Raw genomic sequence first — 18,116 nt, forward strand, 5'->3', positions numbered from 1 at the left:
TCTCCACGGACAATATTATCTTTGTTTGATTTATTTACATCCTTCTCTGGGCTCCGTGTGAATTGGTCAAAATCTTTGGTAATGGCGATAGACAATGCAGCTAGGAGTGTCGTACTTCCTTCCCAGATACAATGGGCAGATAAAATTACTTATCCAGGTATAGTGATTGGTTCCGATATTTATTTATTTTTTTACCTGACAATGTCACTCCTCTGGTACAGCGTCTCTGGATAGACTTTGATAGATGGAAACACCTCCCCTTAAAGAGGCTCTGTCACCAGATTATCAAATCCCTATCTCCTATTGAATGTGGTGGGCGCTGCAATGTAGATAACAGCAAAGTTGTTGTTTTTTTTAAAAACTAGCGTTTTTGCCCAATTTTGAGCAATTTTATATTTATGAAAATGATCTTTTCAATGGACAACTGGGCGTGTTTTCTCGTTTTACCAACTGGGCGTGTATTGTAATTTTACCAACTGGGCATGTATTGTGTTTTTACTCACTGGGCGTTGTGAATAGAAGTGTATGACGCTGACAAATCAGCATCATAAACTTCTCATCGTTCCCACCCAGCTTCTTTCACCGCTGACACAGCGTGACGTCACCCACAGGTCCTTCAACCTTGTCGTCGGACAAAGAAGATACATCGGCTCCAGGCGTCCAAAAGGTTAATATGCTCGTTTCTAGGGAGTTTGCTATGCTTACCTGCACATGGTGATGCTGCTGCAAATTCAACTGTATATATTGGATGGGTATTACCCTCGTACAATTCATATATAATATGTTGGAGTAATTCACACTAGGTGTACACCACCAATTGTCAATACATGAATAAAGGAACAGGGGGCGTAAGAAAAGTAGTGTGTTTCATCAATGTAAAAAATAAAAAATACTTTGTTTTTAATAACAATTCAACAATAATGTTGGATGTAAATCACGTTGCGCCAAAGTCCCCTAAATTGGCACACTATGACAAATTATGTCTAGATTGAATTGCTCCGATTCTTTAGATGTATGTGTCTGGCCTCCACCATTGAGTGATTTGAGGAGAAATTGTAATAGTCCCTTGGCCAGAAATGTAATTATATAGACCACTGTCAATGGTGGAGGCCAGACACATACATCTATAGAATCGGAGCAATTCAATCTAGACATAATTTGTCATAGTGTGCCAATTTAGGGGACTTTGGTGCAACGTGATTTACATCTAACATTGTTTTTAATAACAATTCAACAATAAAGTATTTTTTATTTTTTACATTGATGAAACACACTACTTTTCCTACTCCCCCTGTTCCTTTATTCATGCAAATTCAACTGTACTCTGACGCCTGGAGCGGATGTGTCTTCTCTCTTCCGACGCCAAGGTTGAAGGATCTGTGGGTGACGTCACGCTGTGTCTGCAGTGAAAGAAGCTGGCTGGGAATGATGACGTCACCCACAGGTCCTTCAACCTTGGCGTCGAAAGAGAGAAGACACATCAGCACCAGGCGTCAGAGAGTATAGTGCAGGTAAGGATAGCAAATCTCCCTAGAGACGAGCATATTAACCTTTTGGACGACTGGAGCCGATGTATCTTCTTTTACCGACGACAAGGTTGAAGGACCTGTGGGTGACGTCACTCTGTGTCTGCTGTGAAAGAAGCTGGGTGGGAACGATGAGAAGTGTATTTCTATTCACAACGCCCAGTTGGTAAAAACACAATACACGCCCAGTTGGTAAAAACACAATACACGCCCAGTTGGTAAAACGAGAAAACACGCCCAGTTGTCTATTGAAAAGCTCATTTGCATAAATATAAAATAGCTCATAACTTGGGCAAAAATTATCGCTTTTAAAAAGAAAAAACTTTGCTGTTATCTACATTGCAGCGCCCATCACATTCAATAGGAGATAGGTATTTGATAATCTGGTGACAGAGCCTCTTTAACAGTTACAGGCAGAAGTAATCTGGTCAAAACGAAGTCCCTACCTAGATTTTCATACCTCTTTTACAATTCTCCAGTATGTCTACCATTATTACTATTCTCCAATATTGACAAAGATCTCAGAGCCATTATTTCACAGGCGGTGCTCCTAGAATTGCTCTGAGTACACTACAGCAACCCACTGAGCAGAGGGGGCTAGCCCTCCAAAACCTCTATCTCTACTTGCTTGCTAGCCAACTGGTGTATGTTTGGTGGTGGTTTACCCATAGACATTTTAATCCCTGTACTGAGCTGGAAGCTTTGCTTCTTATAAAGCCCTGGTGAACTCTATAGACGGCACCCCCCAGGACATATACTTACAATTCCAATGCAGGCTACTCTGAAGGTCTGGCAGAGATCGAGGCTGCTTTTTAACTCAGGAGGAGCGGTCCTGGTCACCTAGGGCACTACTCTGGTATAACACGCTTCTGCCACAGTTACTTCCTAACCCTAGTGAGTGGGCAACACTGGGTATATTGACTTTGGAAGATGTTGTGGTGGAAGCTAAAGTAGCTACTTTTGTACAACTTCGGTCCAAACACCAGCTCCCGACAGATCTCGGGTTCCGTTATTTCCAGCTTAGACACGCTCTTTGGTCGCAATTTGCAGGATATAATGTCAGAATATGTACATACCCAGGGGAGCATTGGGTGATGCAGGAGACGTTGACTAAACCATTATCCATACTTTATAGAGTGTTGTTAACTGTATCTTCTAATAAAGTTGATAGAGCCCTGGACTGATGGTCTCAGACACTTTCCTCTGTAGGTCTCTCTGAAGGTCTCCTTCCTACATATGTTCTGGGAGTGTCCAATTATTTATACTTTCTGGACCAAAGTACTGGAATTTCTTGAGCTTAAAGTAGGACTCCATCGTATACTTGAAACCAGAACGTGTCTTCTATTACTGGTGGAATAAATTATACCTATTGCGGCGGTTAGGTCTCTCATGATGCTCCTATTATTTTATGCTAAAAAAAACTATAATTCTGCATTGGAAACATCGTAAAGTTCATAAGTTGTCAGCATGGATTACGTTAGTAAACTCTGCCTTGCCACTATGTAAACTCCCTTATGAAGCACGTGGATGTCCTGATAAATTTATGAAAGTGTGGCGTTCTTGGATAGCCAACCCTCATACCAGCTTATCGACTTGAGATAGCCAAGGTTGATTGGACCTGGAGTTGCTGATGTCTCATTTTGGTCCTCCATTCCTCCACCGACTGATCCTCACCAGATTTGATTTTATATGCACTGCTGATAAGGAAAGGCTGGCTGATAGAGTTTTGTTTTTGTAGTTTAACTTATATGCATATCAATATATGGAAAAATGAAATCCGTGTGTTCTTTGTTAATAATTGACCTTGTACACTTGGTAACATTGTATTACTTAATATATAAAACGCTCAGGGTTTTATACTTTTGTATTTGTACCATTGTTTTGCTATGAGGTCTTAATAAAATGATCTTTAACCCCTTTAGGACGCAGCCGGTTTTGGCCTTGTGGCACAACCGATTTTTTCAAATCTGACATGTGTCCCTTTCTGTGGTAATAACTCCGGAATGCTTTTACCTATCCAAGCGATTCTGAGATTGTTTTCTCGTGACATATTGTACTTTGTGATAGTGGAAAAATTTGGTCGATAAATTCAATATTTATTCGTGAAAAACACCAAAATTTTGAGAAAATTTGCAAAAATGTGCATTTTTCTAAATTTAAATGTATCTGCTTATAAAACAGATAGTAATAACACCCAAAATAGTCACTAGTTACCATTTCCCATATGTCTACTTTATATTTGCATCGTTTTTTGAACATCCTTTTATTTTTCTAGGACATTACAAGGCTTAGAACTTTAGTAGCAATTTCTCACATTTTCAAGAAAAATTCAAAAGGCGATTTTTACAGGGACCAGTTTAGTTCTGAACTGGTTTTGAGGGCCTTATATATTAGAATCCCCAAATAAATCACCCCATTTTAAAAACTGCACCCCTCAAAGTTTTCAAAACAGCATTCAGAAAGTTTCTTAACCCTTTAGGCGTTTCACAGGAAATAAAGCAAAGTAGAGGGGAAATTTACAAATTTCTCTTTTTTTTGCCAAAATTCATTTGTAATAAAAAAAATTGTGTAACACAGAAGGTTTTACCAGAGAAATACAACTTAATATTTATTGCCCAGGTCCTGCAGTGTCACGGTGCGGGGTGTGGACCCACTGGGCCGTACCGTGTAGCGGGGTAGCAGCTGGCCAACAAGGTACAAAACAATGTCTATAGTTCTGAACGGGTACCTTACGCAATGTAGACCGTGGCAGGAGCACAACTTGACTTTCACAGCAGGTGACGCCGCGGATGCAGCGGGAGGACACAACTTGACTTTCACAGAAGGTACAATAGCATGGGATGCAGGGTACAGGCAGCGGGAACGGGTAACACGGGAACTGGAAAACACTGGGAGACGTTTAGCAAGACAAACCAGGGTATACAACAACGCTCAGGCAAGGAACCAGTGGGCAGGACCCCTTATTATAGTCCAGCAGCCATTTGGGTTGATAATTGATGTTAGGCAGCTGGACGCGTACTGGCACAGTCCGAGGACCCGGAAGAGTGTGCCGGCGTCTCCCTGGAGGGAGCGAACGCCGAGAAGAGGGACGTCCATGGCCGGGATCGTCAAGGGGTAAGTCAGAACGACGACCCCCGGCCATAGACGTAACATGCAGTTTTTAGGAATATCCCACATGTGGCCCTAGTGTCCTAATGGACCGAAACACCGGCCTCAGAAGCAAAGGAGCACCTAGTGGATTTTGGGGCTTGCTTATTTTTAGATTATATTTTAGGCACCATGTCAGGTTTGAAGAGGTCTTGTGGTGCCAAAACAGTGGAAATACCCCAAAAGTGGCCCCATTTTGGAAACTAGACCCCTCAAGGAATTTATCTAGTGGTATAGTTAGCACTTTGACCCCACAGGTATTTTGCTATATTTATTGGAGTCTGTGAAAATGAAAATCTACTTTTTTTCTGAAATAACATAGATATTTTTAATATTTACAAGGAATAAAGAAGAAAATGCACCCCAACATTTGTAAAGCATCTTCTCCCGATTACGGAAATACCCCATATGTGGTAATAAACTGCTGTTTGGACCCACGGCAGCGCTCAGAAGGGAGGGAGCGCCATTTGGATTTTGGAGCGCAGATTTTGCTGGATTGGTTTTCAGTGCCATGTCGCGATTGCAACACCCTGGAGGGAACAAAACAGTGGAAACACCCCAAAAGTGACCCCATTTGGGAAACTACACCCCTAAAGGAATTTTTCTAGGGGTACAGTAAGCATTTATACCACACAGGTTTTTTGCAGAACTTAGTAGAATTAGGCTGTGAAAATGAATATAAACATTTTTATCCACTAAAATGTTGCATTTTTTCATTTTCACAAGGGATAAAGGAGAAAAAGTCGCCCTAAATTTGTAACGCAATCTCTCCCGAGTACGACAATACCCGACATGTGGTAATAATTAATTTTTTTAATAGAAATTAATTAACCTATGCAGGACTGATCCTTTTTTGCTTTTCCACTTTAGTTTTTCACTCCCCGCCTTCCAAACGCCCTAACTTTTTTATTTTTCCATGAATTGAGCGGTGTGAGGGCTTATTTTTGGCAGGACGAGCTATAGTTTTTATTTGTACCATTTTTTGGTACATGCAACTTTTTGATCACTTTTTATTTAGAGCTTTGGGGACCAAAAACAGTGATTTTGGCGTTTCAAATTCTTTATTCGTTCGTAATGCGCTATAAATGAACATTTTACTTTATTCTGCGGGTCGGTACGATTACGGCGATACCATATGTATATAGTTTTTTTATGTTTTGTAGCGTTTGCACTATAAAATCACTTCTTTATAAAATAATTTATTTTTTGTGTCACCATATTCTGAGAGCCGTAACTTTTTTTATTTTTCAGTCAAAAAAAGCTGTGTAAGGCCTTGTTTTTTGCGGGACGGGTTGTAGTTTTTATTGGTACTATTTTGTGGTACATGCGACTTTTTGATCACTTTTTATTCTATATTTTGGGAGGGGTGGTGACCAAAAAATAGTGATCCTGGCATTGTTTTTAGGTTGTTTTTTTTGCGGCGTTCACCGTGCGGTAAAAATAACATTATAGTTTTAAAGATTGGGTCGTTACGAATACGGTGATACCAAATATGTGTACTGTTTTCTAACGGTTTCATTTTTTCCCTATAATAAGACTTTTTTTTTACACTTTTGTAAAACATTTTTATGAACTTTTTTTTGACTTTTTTCTTTACTTTTTACACTTTCTTTTTTTGCCTGCAGCTCTGATCGCTGCTAGAATACATTACACTACCTAGGTAGTGTAATGTATTCCAACTGTCAGTGTGACGTCACAGTCACTCTGACAGTTAGTCTACGAGGAACAGACAGAGGCTTCCATACATGGCAGACCCGGAGGCCGTTGTCTGGCCCCCGGGTGCCATCACAACCATCAGAAGCCCCCACAATTGCATGGGGGCTGCTCATGTGCTACAAACCCCCTACATGCGGAGATCGCAATCGAGCCCCACATGTAACGGGTTAAATGCCAAAATCAGCGGCAATGAGCCGCTCATCGGCAACAGTGGAGTGTCAGCTGTCAGGGACAGCTGACCTCCCGGTTCCCGATGCACACTGTCACCGACACGGTCAACGACAGTGTGCATCGTGAACGGCAGTGACGTCCTGTCATTCTGACAGGAAGTCTATCAGGAGGCTGGTCCTGATAGGCTTCCGTACATGGCAGACACGGAGGCCATTACTTGGCCTCCAATCGCCATGCTATCCATCTGCAAACCTCATGATTTCATCGTGAGGTCTGCCGATGAGCTAGAAACCCCTGAATGCAGTGATTCCAATCGATCACCGCAATTAAGGGGTTAATTGCCGAAATCAGCGGAAAAAAGCCGCTGATCGGCATACAGTGGAGTGTCAGCTGTCAAGGACAGCTGGCCTCCCGGTTCCCGATGCACACTGTCGCCGATAGTGTGCACCGGGAACCACGCAGTAACTGTACGTCCCTGTGCGCTAAGACACTGGCCACATGGACGTACAGTTGCGTCGTGGTGCGCCTAGGGGTTAAAAAAAAAAAGACTGTTGACGCAATCCTGTCTAATATATATTAGACAGAAGGTTTAGATGGGTGTGTCAATGGACACCCTTTAGTCACTTGCCCAGATCCAAATCCATTAGTTATATCGATATATCAGCGAGAAGTAAGTCACACAGAGACATGCTTTGTATACCCAAAAATCCTTCTCTGGTTTATTGTTAGTATGCAGTTACAATTGTTTTCCACAAATGGCGAGTTAGCTCGAGCTCAGCCAATCAAGAGTAAGACAGGTTACGGTCCGCATTTATGGACACATTTTACGGTCGTGTGCATGGGGCCTTAAGGGGGTTTTACACAGGACGATTATCGGACAGCGTTCATATAATGCTTGTTGACGATAATTGCCCTGCGTAAACAGGGGAACAATCAGCAGATAAACGAGCAAACGGTCGATCATCTGCTGTTCGTTTCGTTTTGAAAAAGTGAAATATTATCGTTGTCGGCAGCACATCTCTCTGTGTAAACAGGGAAACGTGCTGTCGACGTGATAATAATGTACGGGGACGAGCGATCGGAATAACGACCACTCTTCCCCATCCATAGCTTAGTGTAACAGGAGCAAACGAGCGCCGATCAACGGTTTCGTTAATCGGCGCTTAGCTTATGCAAAGGTAAACACATGGGTTCTCAGACAGTCCCAGCATGAGTTTGATTATACAGGGAACAGATACGTCAAACTATAAAATGGATTCTTCATACAAAATGGAGTCACATAAACACACTTTTCTCACTTTCACAGACTCCAATATTTTCTCACTTCAGAACTCCTTTAAAATGATTAGTATACACTTTCTTATAGAGTTGTGCTTCTAATAGCCACAACTCTATTGTGTGGTTCGGTCAGGGCAAAAGTTTCAAGCTGGCCGTGACACCATTCAGGAGCTTCTTCTGTTCCTTTCGTGAAATAGGGGACCATACAGGATGAACTCTAGTGGTTTAGGGTAAGCGTTAACTCCCAAATGTCATGGGGCCATGGATAGTGAGACTGTCACGGGGCCTACAGAGCAAAGTGTGAACCCACTGTGTCACCAAGGAACATGACGTGCGGCTAAACCGGGGAGCGGACTCTATGGGGACCCCAGGTTTTTACCCTTTAACCCCTATACAGTGATCGGGCTTCGATGCTGGAGAACCCCAGGTCGCTACCCCCTGAGTAGTCTCCATTGCCATTGGCAAAAGGTGTGGTATAGAAAAAGCAGTTGATATGTAAAGTCAGGTATAGCAAAAGTGAGGGAAGGAGGAAAACAAGGATAGTCAACAGTACAGGTTGAGGTCAATCACAGGGAATCCAAACAAACTGTAGCACAGGGTATCACTAACAAGCTAGGAAGGAACTTAATTGCTCAAGCAATGTGTCCAGAAAAGGGGGGTTCCTTTATATCCAGGAAAATCTTTATGCACTAGGAGTCACGGAAGCCAGGCCAGGAGGTGAGCGTCAGCAGCTTGGGAGACAGACAGCGACAGAGACCGGAGGAGAGGAGTGGCGCCGGCCAGCAGCCAGAAGACATCGGGATCCGCTAAGTAAACAGCGGAGAGTGTCGTCCGTTACACCAACTTGAGAACTGATGACCTTCTTTGCAATTGATGTCCATTAGAGTAAGGCTACATTCACACGAGCGTGACAGATTTTTTCTGTTTTTGCCTCTTTGCGCTTCAGCAGCCATAACTTTTTTATGTTTTCATTGACGTGGCTGTATGAGGCCTTGTTTTATGCGAGAGAAATAGTATTTTTTTCCCCCACAGTTTGGGGGTAAAAAAAAATTTTTTACGCCGTGAATATAGGAAAAAGCGATTCTCGGAATAATTTTTTTTGTTTCTTTTTTTTATCCCGTTCACGGTTCACGCTAAATAACGCATTAGATTAATTCTTCAGGTTATTACGGTCATGTAGATACCTAATATGTGTAGGTTTTTTGTTTTTATTTAGTGTAGGGGCAATAAAATGTATTTTATGCAAAATAAAGACTCTTTTTTATTTATTTTTTTGTTACTTTTTTTTTTTAATACCATCAAGGGATAACTTTATTTGTAACTTTTTTTTTTTTTTTTTACTTGTAATGTATTAGCATACTCCTCTATGCTAATACATTACACTGTGTCACTATGACACAGGCTGCTGATCGGGCAGCACATAGTGTGCCCGAACAGCAGGCACACGGAACAGACAACCCTGGGGTCCTTTGACTTCAATGGGTGCGTGATGCGCGAACAGCGCACAAATATAGAACAAGTCATGAGTTATTTGCAACGCTGCACAATAATCACGGACTGTCTGCACGGCCCCATAAACTATTATAGGTCCGTACGACACGCATGAAAATCACGCGCGTCGCTCGGACGAATAACACGCTCGTGTAAACGAGCCCTAACTAACCCACGTGCGGATTTGCTGGTCTTTGGCAGAAATCCAAGTTTCATCCGTGGACTTTCTAAAATTTGCTCCTCGCTGTGTGAACATACGCTTAGGCCTCATGCACACGAATGTGTTTTAGCATCCTCAAATTTGCGGGTGAATTGCGGACCCACTCATTTCTATAGACTCATGCACATGACCGTCGCTTTCACGGTCCGTGCCTTGGTCGAAAACCCGTACTACAAAAAGATATACGGGTCGGGCTTATTGAAATCAACACTCCAGGGCCACCCGTGCTGCAATAACGGGCCGTGCACACAGCTACGGTCGTGTGCACGAGGTCTGAGGCCTCATGCACACGACCGTAAAAACACCCGTTATTGCGGGTCGTAATTACGTCCCGCAATGACGGGCTCATAGACTTGTGTTAGCCACGGGTACCTTCTCGTTTTCTCACGAGAAGGTGCCCGTGGCGTTAAAAAAATAGACCATGTTCTATTTTACGGGCCGTGCTGCTATACTTTATAATGGCAGCACGGCTCGCAAAAGCGGCCGGCTGCCCGTGCTCGTAATTACGAGTCGTAATTACGAGCACGGTCGTGTGCATGTTATTTAGGCCTCATGCACACGAGCGTAGCCATGTGCACGGCCGTGATTTTCGGGTCAGCCGGCTGTGGTCTGTCAGCCGCGAACCGCACACGGCCGGGTCCATTATTTCCTATGAGCCCGGACATGTCATTATACGGTCCGGGCTCATTGAAAACATTGTGTGTGCATTATTCATAAAAGATTACCTAAATTCTAATCAAATTGTGAAAACCAGTGACTTTACTAACATTTATCTATCCACGTTTCCTTGGTTTACAGCCCATTATACACCCCGTGCCGCTACAGCTTCTCCTCATGACACAATTCCATCGCGTCTCAGCTTCACAAATATTCTATTCACCCATTTTATCTCCGCAAATAACAGACCTAATGTGTCCGAACTCCGCCTCCACTAACCAGCGAGAGCGAACGAAACTCCGAGGCCTAGCGCGCTCAAGACGCTCTATCCTCCTTTTCGTCTCTGTTGCGTTTGGCGGGTTGGGAAGTTGAAGGTCGGCTCGAGCTTCCCAACCAACATGGCGGACGAGGAAGGGGAGATCGCCAAAGAAAAGGTGAAATCAGTCATTGCGGTGTTCAGTTTTTCAGTGCTATTTTGCTGACCACCTTCTGTCATGCGTCATCTGCTGCTCGCTCTGGTTACACTTTTATCGTGTGTTGTGAGGACAGGAGACAATGATACGTAACTTTCGTATCCATTATATATCTAATCACAGTTCTACCGGATGCTGGCTCCATGTACCAGAACGTCTGATGTCACACTGTACCTTCATCTATATGGTGCAGGAGATCATTGTTTGAAAATATCTATAAATAAATCCCTTCCGGGCACTGCAAATGTACGACAGCCCCTCTGCTCGCAAGAATAAGCTGTAGATGTGCCCATAATGATAAATGTGCCAGGCACGGATGCCCCAGCCTCAATGCTCTAGTGTCCATGCACACGACTGTAAAAAAAATATCTCTGTAATCTGGTCCACAATTATGGACCCATTCAGTTGTATTTGCCACAGACACCTTTGCGTATCGCTACGGATAGGTGTCCGTGCCGTAGAACTGTACCGCAAAAGATAGAATATGTCCTTTTGCGTTTTACGTGCCGTGCTCCCATACATTGTATGGGAGAATGGGCCGAATTGCTGTCCGCGGCGGCCGCCTGTGCTCACAATCGCGGGCCGTGTGCATGAGCCCTTATGGGTGGTGCTTGCCTGGACTTTCCAGCACCCCCTGAGATCTTCCAATGTTCCACGTTTTTTCTCCATAAAGCTAAATGTTCACCGCTGTGGCGTACTGTTGACGTGTCTATAGATTTGAATGGTCAAATGTATAACAAAAAAGGTCTCCTTTTGGCAAGCGTAGTCCACGGCACTTTTTCAGTACAAGTTTACCAAAAAAACATGAGTTGTATCTTTTGTATTTTTATTGGCAGTCTATGGCAGGGAACTGTATAGGATTAGGCCCCCTGCACACGATCATGCCCGTAATCACTGTCTGTGATTACGGGCACGGATGACCGCGGAGAGCCACCCCCATTTGCAGGCCATGCTCCTATTATAAAGTATAGGAGTACAGTTTGTAAAAAGCAAGAAATAGGACATGTCCTATCTTTTGCGGAGCCTTTCTACAGCACGGACACATTCACGTAAATATATGGGAAGGTGTCCATGGGCAATAGACGTGAATGGGTCCGTAATTACGGATGAATTCTACGGTCGTGTGCTTGGGGCCTTACAGCTGTTTACGTCCATCTATAGGTTCCACGTGAGCCTCAAATGGTTCCACTGATCGTGGTGTAAATTGAGTCGAGGTGGTATAAAGCGTGCCATCAAATTATAGCAGTAAAGAAATGTGGTACTTTACGGCAAAAAATGATACACTGGTAGGATATGCGTACAGTAATGTTATTCCACAGCATGGTTTTATCTCATATACTTCTGTTATCAGAATTGTTTCCATTATGAGTGGAACAATTGCAATGATCGAGCCATGTGTGAAATATCCTGTCAGAGTCGCAGGCCATTAAAGGGAACCTGTCAGTAGGTTGACAGGTTCCAAATCTGCCCACGTCAAATTTTGGGAATAGTTAGTAAAGTAAATTGCAATTTACCGTGAGGAGTGTGTAAGGAGTCTGGCAGCATTGCGCACATGAAGCAGAGGACAGTATAACTCGCTTTGCTGCACTGTCCTCTACGTGGCAGTATCTACAGAGGGCACTGTGGCAGCATCCACAGAGGGCACTGTGGCAGCATCCACAGAGGGCACTGTGGCAGCATCCACAGAGGGCACTGTGGCAGCATCCACAGAGGGCACTGTGGCAGCATCCACAGAGGGCACTGTGGCTGCATCCACAGAGGGCACTGTGGCTTCATCCACAGAGGGCACTGTGGCATCATCCACAGAGGGCACTGTGGCTGCATCCACAGAGGGCACTGTGGCTGCATCCACAGAGGGCACTGTGGCTGCATCCACAGAGGGCACTGTGGCTGCATCCACAGAGGGCACTGTGGCTGCATCCACAGAGGGCACTGTGGCTGCATCCACAGAGGGCACTGTGGCTGCATCCACAGAGGGCACTGTGGCTGCATCCACAGAGGGCACTGTGGCTGCATCCACAGAGGGCACTGTGGCTGCATCCACAGAGGGCACTGTGGCAGTATGTGGCTACTGTCCTCTGCTTCATGTGCGCATGCACCAGATGTATAACAGCATGCTGGGGGTTTAGTGGCTCCAAACCTAGTGACACCTTCTCTTTAACAAGTAATTTAGTTTCTTCCCTCTGAGGACACAATACGTACGTAAAAACTGCTATCCGTGACCTCTGCTACAACAGTCAGGTGTTGTTTACATTTACAGGTGTAGCGCAGCAGGAAGCGTTTGCTCTAATGGCCAGTGTGAATATTGAAATATTTCTGGAAGTTTTTTTTTTTTTTATGTGGATAGTCAAAAACAAACAAACCGTAAAACACACATAAAAATAAAAATGTTTTTACAAAACCGGATATCAAATATGATGTAATTTTCTGATTATACATTCCCTTTATAGGAGCCATGAGAGATCAATCCCTTGTGATCCATTTTGTAACAGATCTAAGTGGTTCCCGTTGCCTTATAATGGGTCCGTTAGGTTTGTTTGTTTTTTTACTGTAAGAATACCGGTCATCAAAGAGTAAAGTGTGAACAGACCTTATACTGACTAGTACTGCTGTAACCAGAATACTTAAATGAATACTGACTTTTCAAACAATTTATGCTAATCTAATCGTATACCTGATATATATCCACTTTGTAATTTACTTACTGTTAAAATTCAGTTGTTTTATCCATGTAAATTTTGTGTGAAGTTGCTGCCACTAGGTGCCTCCCTTCCTGTACTCTACTGTCCACCCCCTGTTGTCAAGCAAAGTCCTAGTTATGGACGGACTGCAGGAGGTGAGGGTATGTTGCTTCACTGCCTGCCTATACAAGCCTTTTTGAGAAGGGGTGGGAGGAGAAGGGAGCATAGATGGAGTGAGTCACACAGACACGCTTCATACAAGTCTATGGAGAGGGGATGGGGAGGAAGCAGAGTGAGAAAGACACAGGCTGCTGGTAAGATTTCTATATCACTCCAGTGCTGGATTCTCAGCTAGACTGCTCATTACTGCTGTATAATCTTTTCCATACTGCTGCAGCTTCTCTATATGTGAAAGATATAGGAAAGCAGGATTCTCCTCTTCTATGTGTGCACTGTATAGGAGAAATGAAAGTTGTTAGGCTCCGCCCACTAGCTCAGAGTCAACTGGGAATAAGAGATAGAGCCTGCAGAGGGGAAAACTGCTAAATAATTCAGAATACAATTCGTATAGTGGCCAGAAATAGTGGTATTCCTCATGTACACACATATGACAGCTTATTGTGAAAAGTTAGGTACGCTTTAATAATTATATTGTTTTTTTTCTCTTAGTCCTTCAAGTTGTTATGGATCCTGGATGTGAAAAAGACGCCTTGTGCACGTGAATCCGTGCTCTACGGATCTGTTGGCTCTTTGGTGATTGGGGTTGGAAATTTTCTAGCAACAAGTAAGTGTATAGATAATGAGAGATAAAAATGATACCATTTCTAAGATTTTCTGGAGCTTTGTTACATAGGTTTATGTAGCTTAGTGTTTGCTTTAGTGAGATTAAATGGTAATTGATTTTTTTTTTTTTCACACCCAATGGCCATAATTTAGTAAATTGGTTGAAAGGTTTATTTATTGTTTAAATTACGTTTTTTTGTTAGGGAAGCATAGACCTGGTGAAAGTCTCTATCTGAGGGCGGCATAAAGAAGTGCCGGGGACCCTGATTCCAGTGCTCTGTCACTTACTTAGTAATGTTTAGTCGTTTTCATAAAATCTCTGTTTACCTCCTGCAGCGTGAGCTGAGCAAGGAGTCCTCTCAATGATGTGCTCACACTCCGGAGTCCTCGATATTCATGAGCCCCGCCCACCCTATGCCGGTTGATAGCTTTCTCCCTAGGCACAGTATGGGGAGAAATGTGTCAATCAGCGGCAGGGGCAGCCGCTGCTCATGAATTTGCTTGACTCGCACTGCGGGAGATAAATGTAGTATTACATGCGGCCATTCAAATCAATCGTCGACCACGGGAGTCGGACCCCCACCGATCACATGTTGATGGCCTATCCTCAGTATAGGCTATCAATTTCTTATGACTGGACAACCTCTTTTAAAGCTAAACATGTTTTATCCTTGCAGGCAGAGTTAAACGGTCTTGTGACTTAGCTGCTGGTGGATTCATCCTCAGTACCTTAGGTTGTTGGTAAGTCTCTCCTTTCTTCTCTAGTTGTATTGGCTCAAAACCACTCATTATTTTATAAAGACTATTTAAAATGCTTAATTTCTGCTTTGCTGCAATGCATACAGGCTTGCAGAGTCATTAAAGTGGTTTTCTGCAGAGAGAAAATTGATGCATCAATATCTGATCGGTGGAGGTCCAACTTGGCAACCTCGCTGATCAGTTGTTCTGAAGGGGCAGCGTCACTCATACTGCTTCCTCTTATTGCTCACGCTGCTCAATACTGTCAAACGCCGTCACACTTGTAGCGGCAGTTCACAGTATTACAGCCTTCTCTCAGTCACTTGAATGGGAGAAAGCTGTAATACTGTGAACCGCCACTACAAGTGTGACGGCGTTTGACAGTATTGAGCTGTGTGAGCGTTGAAGAGGAAGCAGAATCGGACCTCCAACAATCAGATATTGATGAGGATAGACCATCAACCCCCCCCCCTCCTCTGGAAAGCCCCTTCAATAACCTGGTACCTAGAATGCAAATTTACAAGGTCCTCTGTACACTATAGGTCCTTAATAAAATGGCTGCATGCTACTGGGCTGTACAGGCCAAAACAATCCTCCCTTCTTGGTGCTCTGCAGCCATTAGCTGAAGCTGCACCTCAGACTTCCTGCTTTTCTACTTAATTTTTGCATATCCATGCAGGTATACGTAAATAAATGACTTCTTGTTTCACGTGGTGGGTGTTGTGAATCCTTTCTCTCCTTATTGGATTATTGCCTTGTGACTGTTATTGACTGAACACCAGATGCCAATGGACGCAATACTCCGAAAGTACTTAATTTGAGTAGTGCCGACAACCATCCTTTACACATTAAACTGAATTCCTGCTTTTCCAACCCTTGCATATACTCTGCACCCAATACTGATAAGGCCCTGTTCACATCACGTTTTTTTGTTTTTTTGTTTGTTTTTTAAACATGGGAGCTTATGGGTGACATATGCCATTGTATGGCATATGTCACAGGCTTTCGTTAAATACGTCATGAGCTGTCCAATAGCTTTTCTTATTGTATTCGGTAAACGGATGCCATAATAGCCTCTGGTGACCTAACAGTGGTATCCATCACCCATAGGGTATTATTTGTTTAATGTATACGTCATAAAAAGCTCATGATTTATGCCACTGTAGACATCCGTCACAGCCTCCGTTTAACGTATACGTCTGGAGCTTTTCCTAGCATATACACTAAACTTAGGACAAAAAACGTATGTGAACAGAGCCTAATACTAATAGTTCTCTGCTCCTTTCCAGATAATGCTCCCCGCTCTATGGTCCAAATGCAGGGGGAAGAAGTTAAAATGAAGCAGACAGCGGTCAGTATTACCAGTGCATGGGGCAGGCAGAGCAGGAAGTCTGTGAGGTGCAGCTTCAGCTTGATGGGACAACCTCTTTAATAAACAAAAGTTAATATATCATAGAAATTAAAGTCTAAGGGCTTATTCAGATGAACGTATATATAGTCCATGTGATGGATGTTTTTTTAACAGCCGTCACACGGCTGCATGTATTTCAGTGTGTCTGTTCACACGGCCGTTGCTTTAATGGACTGAGTGAGGAGCCCGTGAAAAAAATAGGACCTGTCAGTTTTCACGAATCCCTCAATAGACTCAAGTCTGAGGGATCCTTGAAAACGGGTCCCGTACGGCTGCGACTCGTACGTTAAAAACTTGTTCGTGTGAATAAGCCTTTAGTATACATAATGGTGAATAAAAAATGTGGTGTGTAAATACTAGTTTTACATTTGTTTTTTGCTCTGTTATTGACAACGTTGTCATTTTAGGTTATACTGTAGATACAACTATGCAAAACTGCGGATTCAGCAAAGAATAGTACAAGATGGTATTAAAAACAAAGTGATATATGAAGGCAGCAATATTGATCCAACGGTTAATGGCAGCCGTAAAAGCGGCTGATAATCCATCATCACAACCATGGACTGGCAGAATTTACAGATTCCTTACAAATGTCAAAGCTTCATCTGCTCATTTGGAAACCCCGATGCAGGGCTGGGAAGGACCAGAAGCCGCCTAATAGTCTTTTTCTGCATCAAAACAACAGCAGCTTTATTTGATTTGGCATCTGGATAGTTTTGATTCTAGTAAATGTTGAAAACTTGTTGACATCTGTTTTGGATATACCATCAATTTATTGAAATTGTTCTGGCATATTTAAAGGGGTTATCCGGGACTTTTTAAAATCTGTGTAGTACCCCCGATCCAGTGCTGTGGTCCCGCTCTGCAGCTTCGGTCCCGGAATCTCCTGCAGACGTCTCATGCTGTTCATCGGCCACGTGCAGCTGTAGCCAATTGCTGGCCTCCGCGGTAATGCCATGAATGGCACGTGACCACTAATTGGCTGTAGCGGCACGTGACCGGTGAATGGCATGTCCAGGACCGGAGTGGCGGAAAACAGGACCTCAGTGCTGGATTAGCGGCACTTCAAGGGTTGAGTATCTGCTATTTTAACATGTTATGCCATCCCCTTCCAATCTTGAATGAAATGTCCCAGATAAATAACCCCTTTAGTTTATCATATGGAAATAATAAAGATCTTATTTTTTTTTTTATTTTGCAATTTCATTCTTATAATTTATGGTTTCCTTGTTTATTTTATTATGCAGGGTTCATTTCTGAAAATTGTTTCTTGCTAATGTTTACTTTATTCTTGTACCACAGTAAATGTCTTAAACACAACAGAATCTCAAATTCTGTTCAAAGTGACTGAGAATAGATCAGGCCTTTTACAGCTTGATTCATAATAAACTGGTCTCTTAACAGGTTCCCGATCGCTGGACGTATTTTTTCTGAAGTCTGCCGTATAGACTAATTACGGCGGCACTTCAGAGAGTGCGCAATCGCATGCACACAACCCTGTGCCCTGGCTGTTGCTAACAGCACTGGGCAGGGTATCAGGGACTAATCTGATGGTCCCTGAACATGTGATCGCTGTGAAAACCTATCACAGTGATCACATTTGTTTTTATTTGGACATTTCTGGCAGCAAGAAGAATACTGTGGAAAAAAAAAATAGTGTTACACTATAAAACAAACAAACATTCTCTGTATAGATAGATTTCTATCTATCTATACAATCTATCCATCTATCTTTTTTTCTATCTACCTTTTTCTATCTTTTATTAGATTAGAATAGGCAGGTAGGGAATATATAATTATATATATCCACACATATATAATATA

At 43.0% G+C, this 18,116-nt stretch overlaps 1 protein-coding gene across 1 annotated transcript; it reads left to right on the forward strand.

Moving 5' to 3' along the window:
- Positions 1-10,531: 10,531 nt before the first annotated feature.
- Positions 10,532-17,485, forward strand: COX20 (cytochrome c oxidase assembly factor COX20). Its single transcript, XM_075864469.1, has 4 exons — positions 10,532-10,640; positions 14,030-14,144; positions 14,821-14,884; positions 16,700-17,485. Exons 1-4 carry the CDS (start codon positions 10,605-10,607, stop codon positions 16,830-16,832), a joined length of 348 nt encoding a protein of 115 aa, XP_075720584.1. The 5' UTR covers positions 10,532-10,604; the 3' UTR covers positions 16,833-17,485.
- Positions 17,486-18,116: the final 631 nt, after the last annotated feature.

This window comes from Rhinoderma darwinii, chromosome 4 (assembly GCF_050947455.1).
Source record: "Rhinoderma darwinii isolate aRhiDar2 chromosome 4, aRhiDar2.hap1, whole genome shotgun sequence".
NCBI classification, from domain to species: domain Eukaryota; kingdom Metazoa; phylum Chordata; class Amphibia; order Anura; family Rhinodermatidae; genus Rhinoderma; species Rhinoderma darwinii.

What these genes read in the sequence shown, in the direction of transcription:
- COX20 (XM_075864469.1), top strand. Translation starts at nt 10,605, where the DNA reads ATGGCGGACGAGGAAGGGGAGATCGCCAAAGAAAAG. An exon ending in TGGAAATTTTCTAGCAACAA is followed by an intron (nt 14,145 to 14,820) that starts GTAAGTGTATAG and finishes TTATCCTTGCAG; the next exon opens with GCAGAGTTAAACGGTCTTGT. An exon ending in CTCAGTACCTTAGGTTGTTG is followed by an intron (nt 14,885 to 16,699) that starts GTAAGTCTCTCC and finishes TTGTCATTTTAG; the next exon opens with GTTATACTGTAGATACAACT.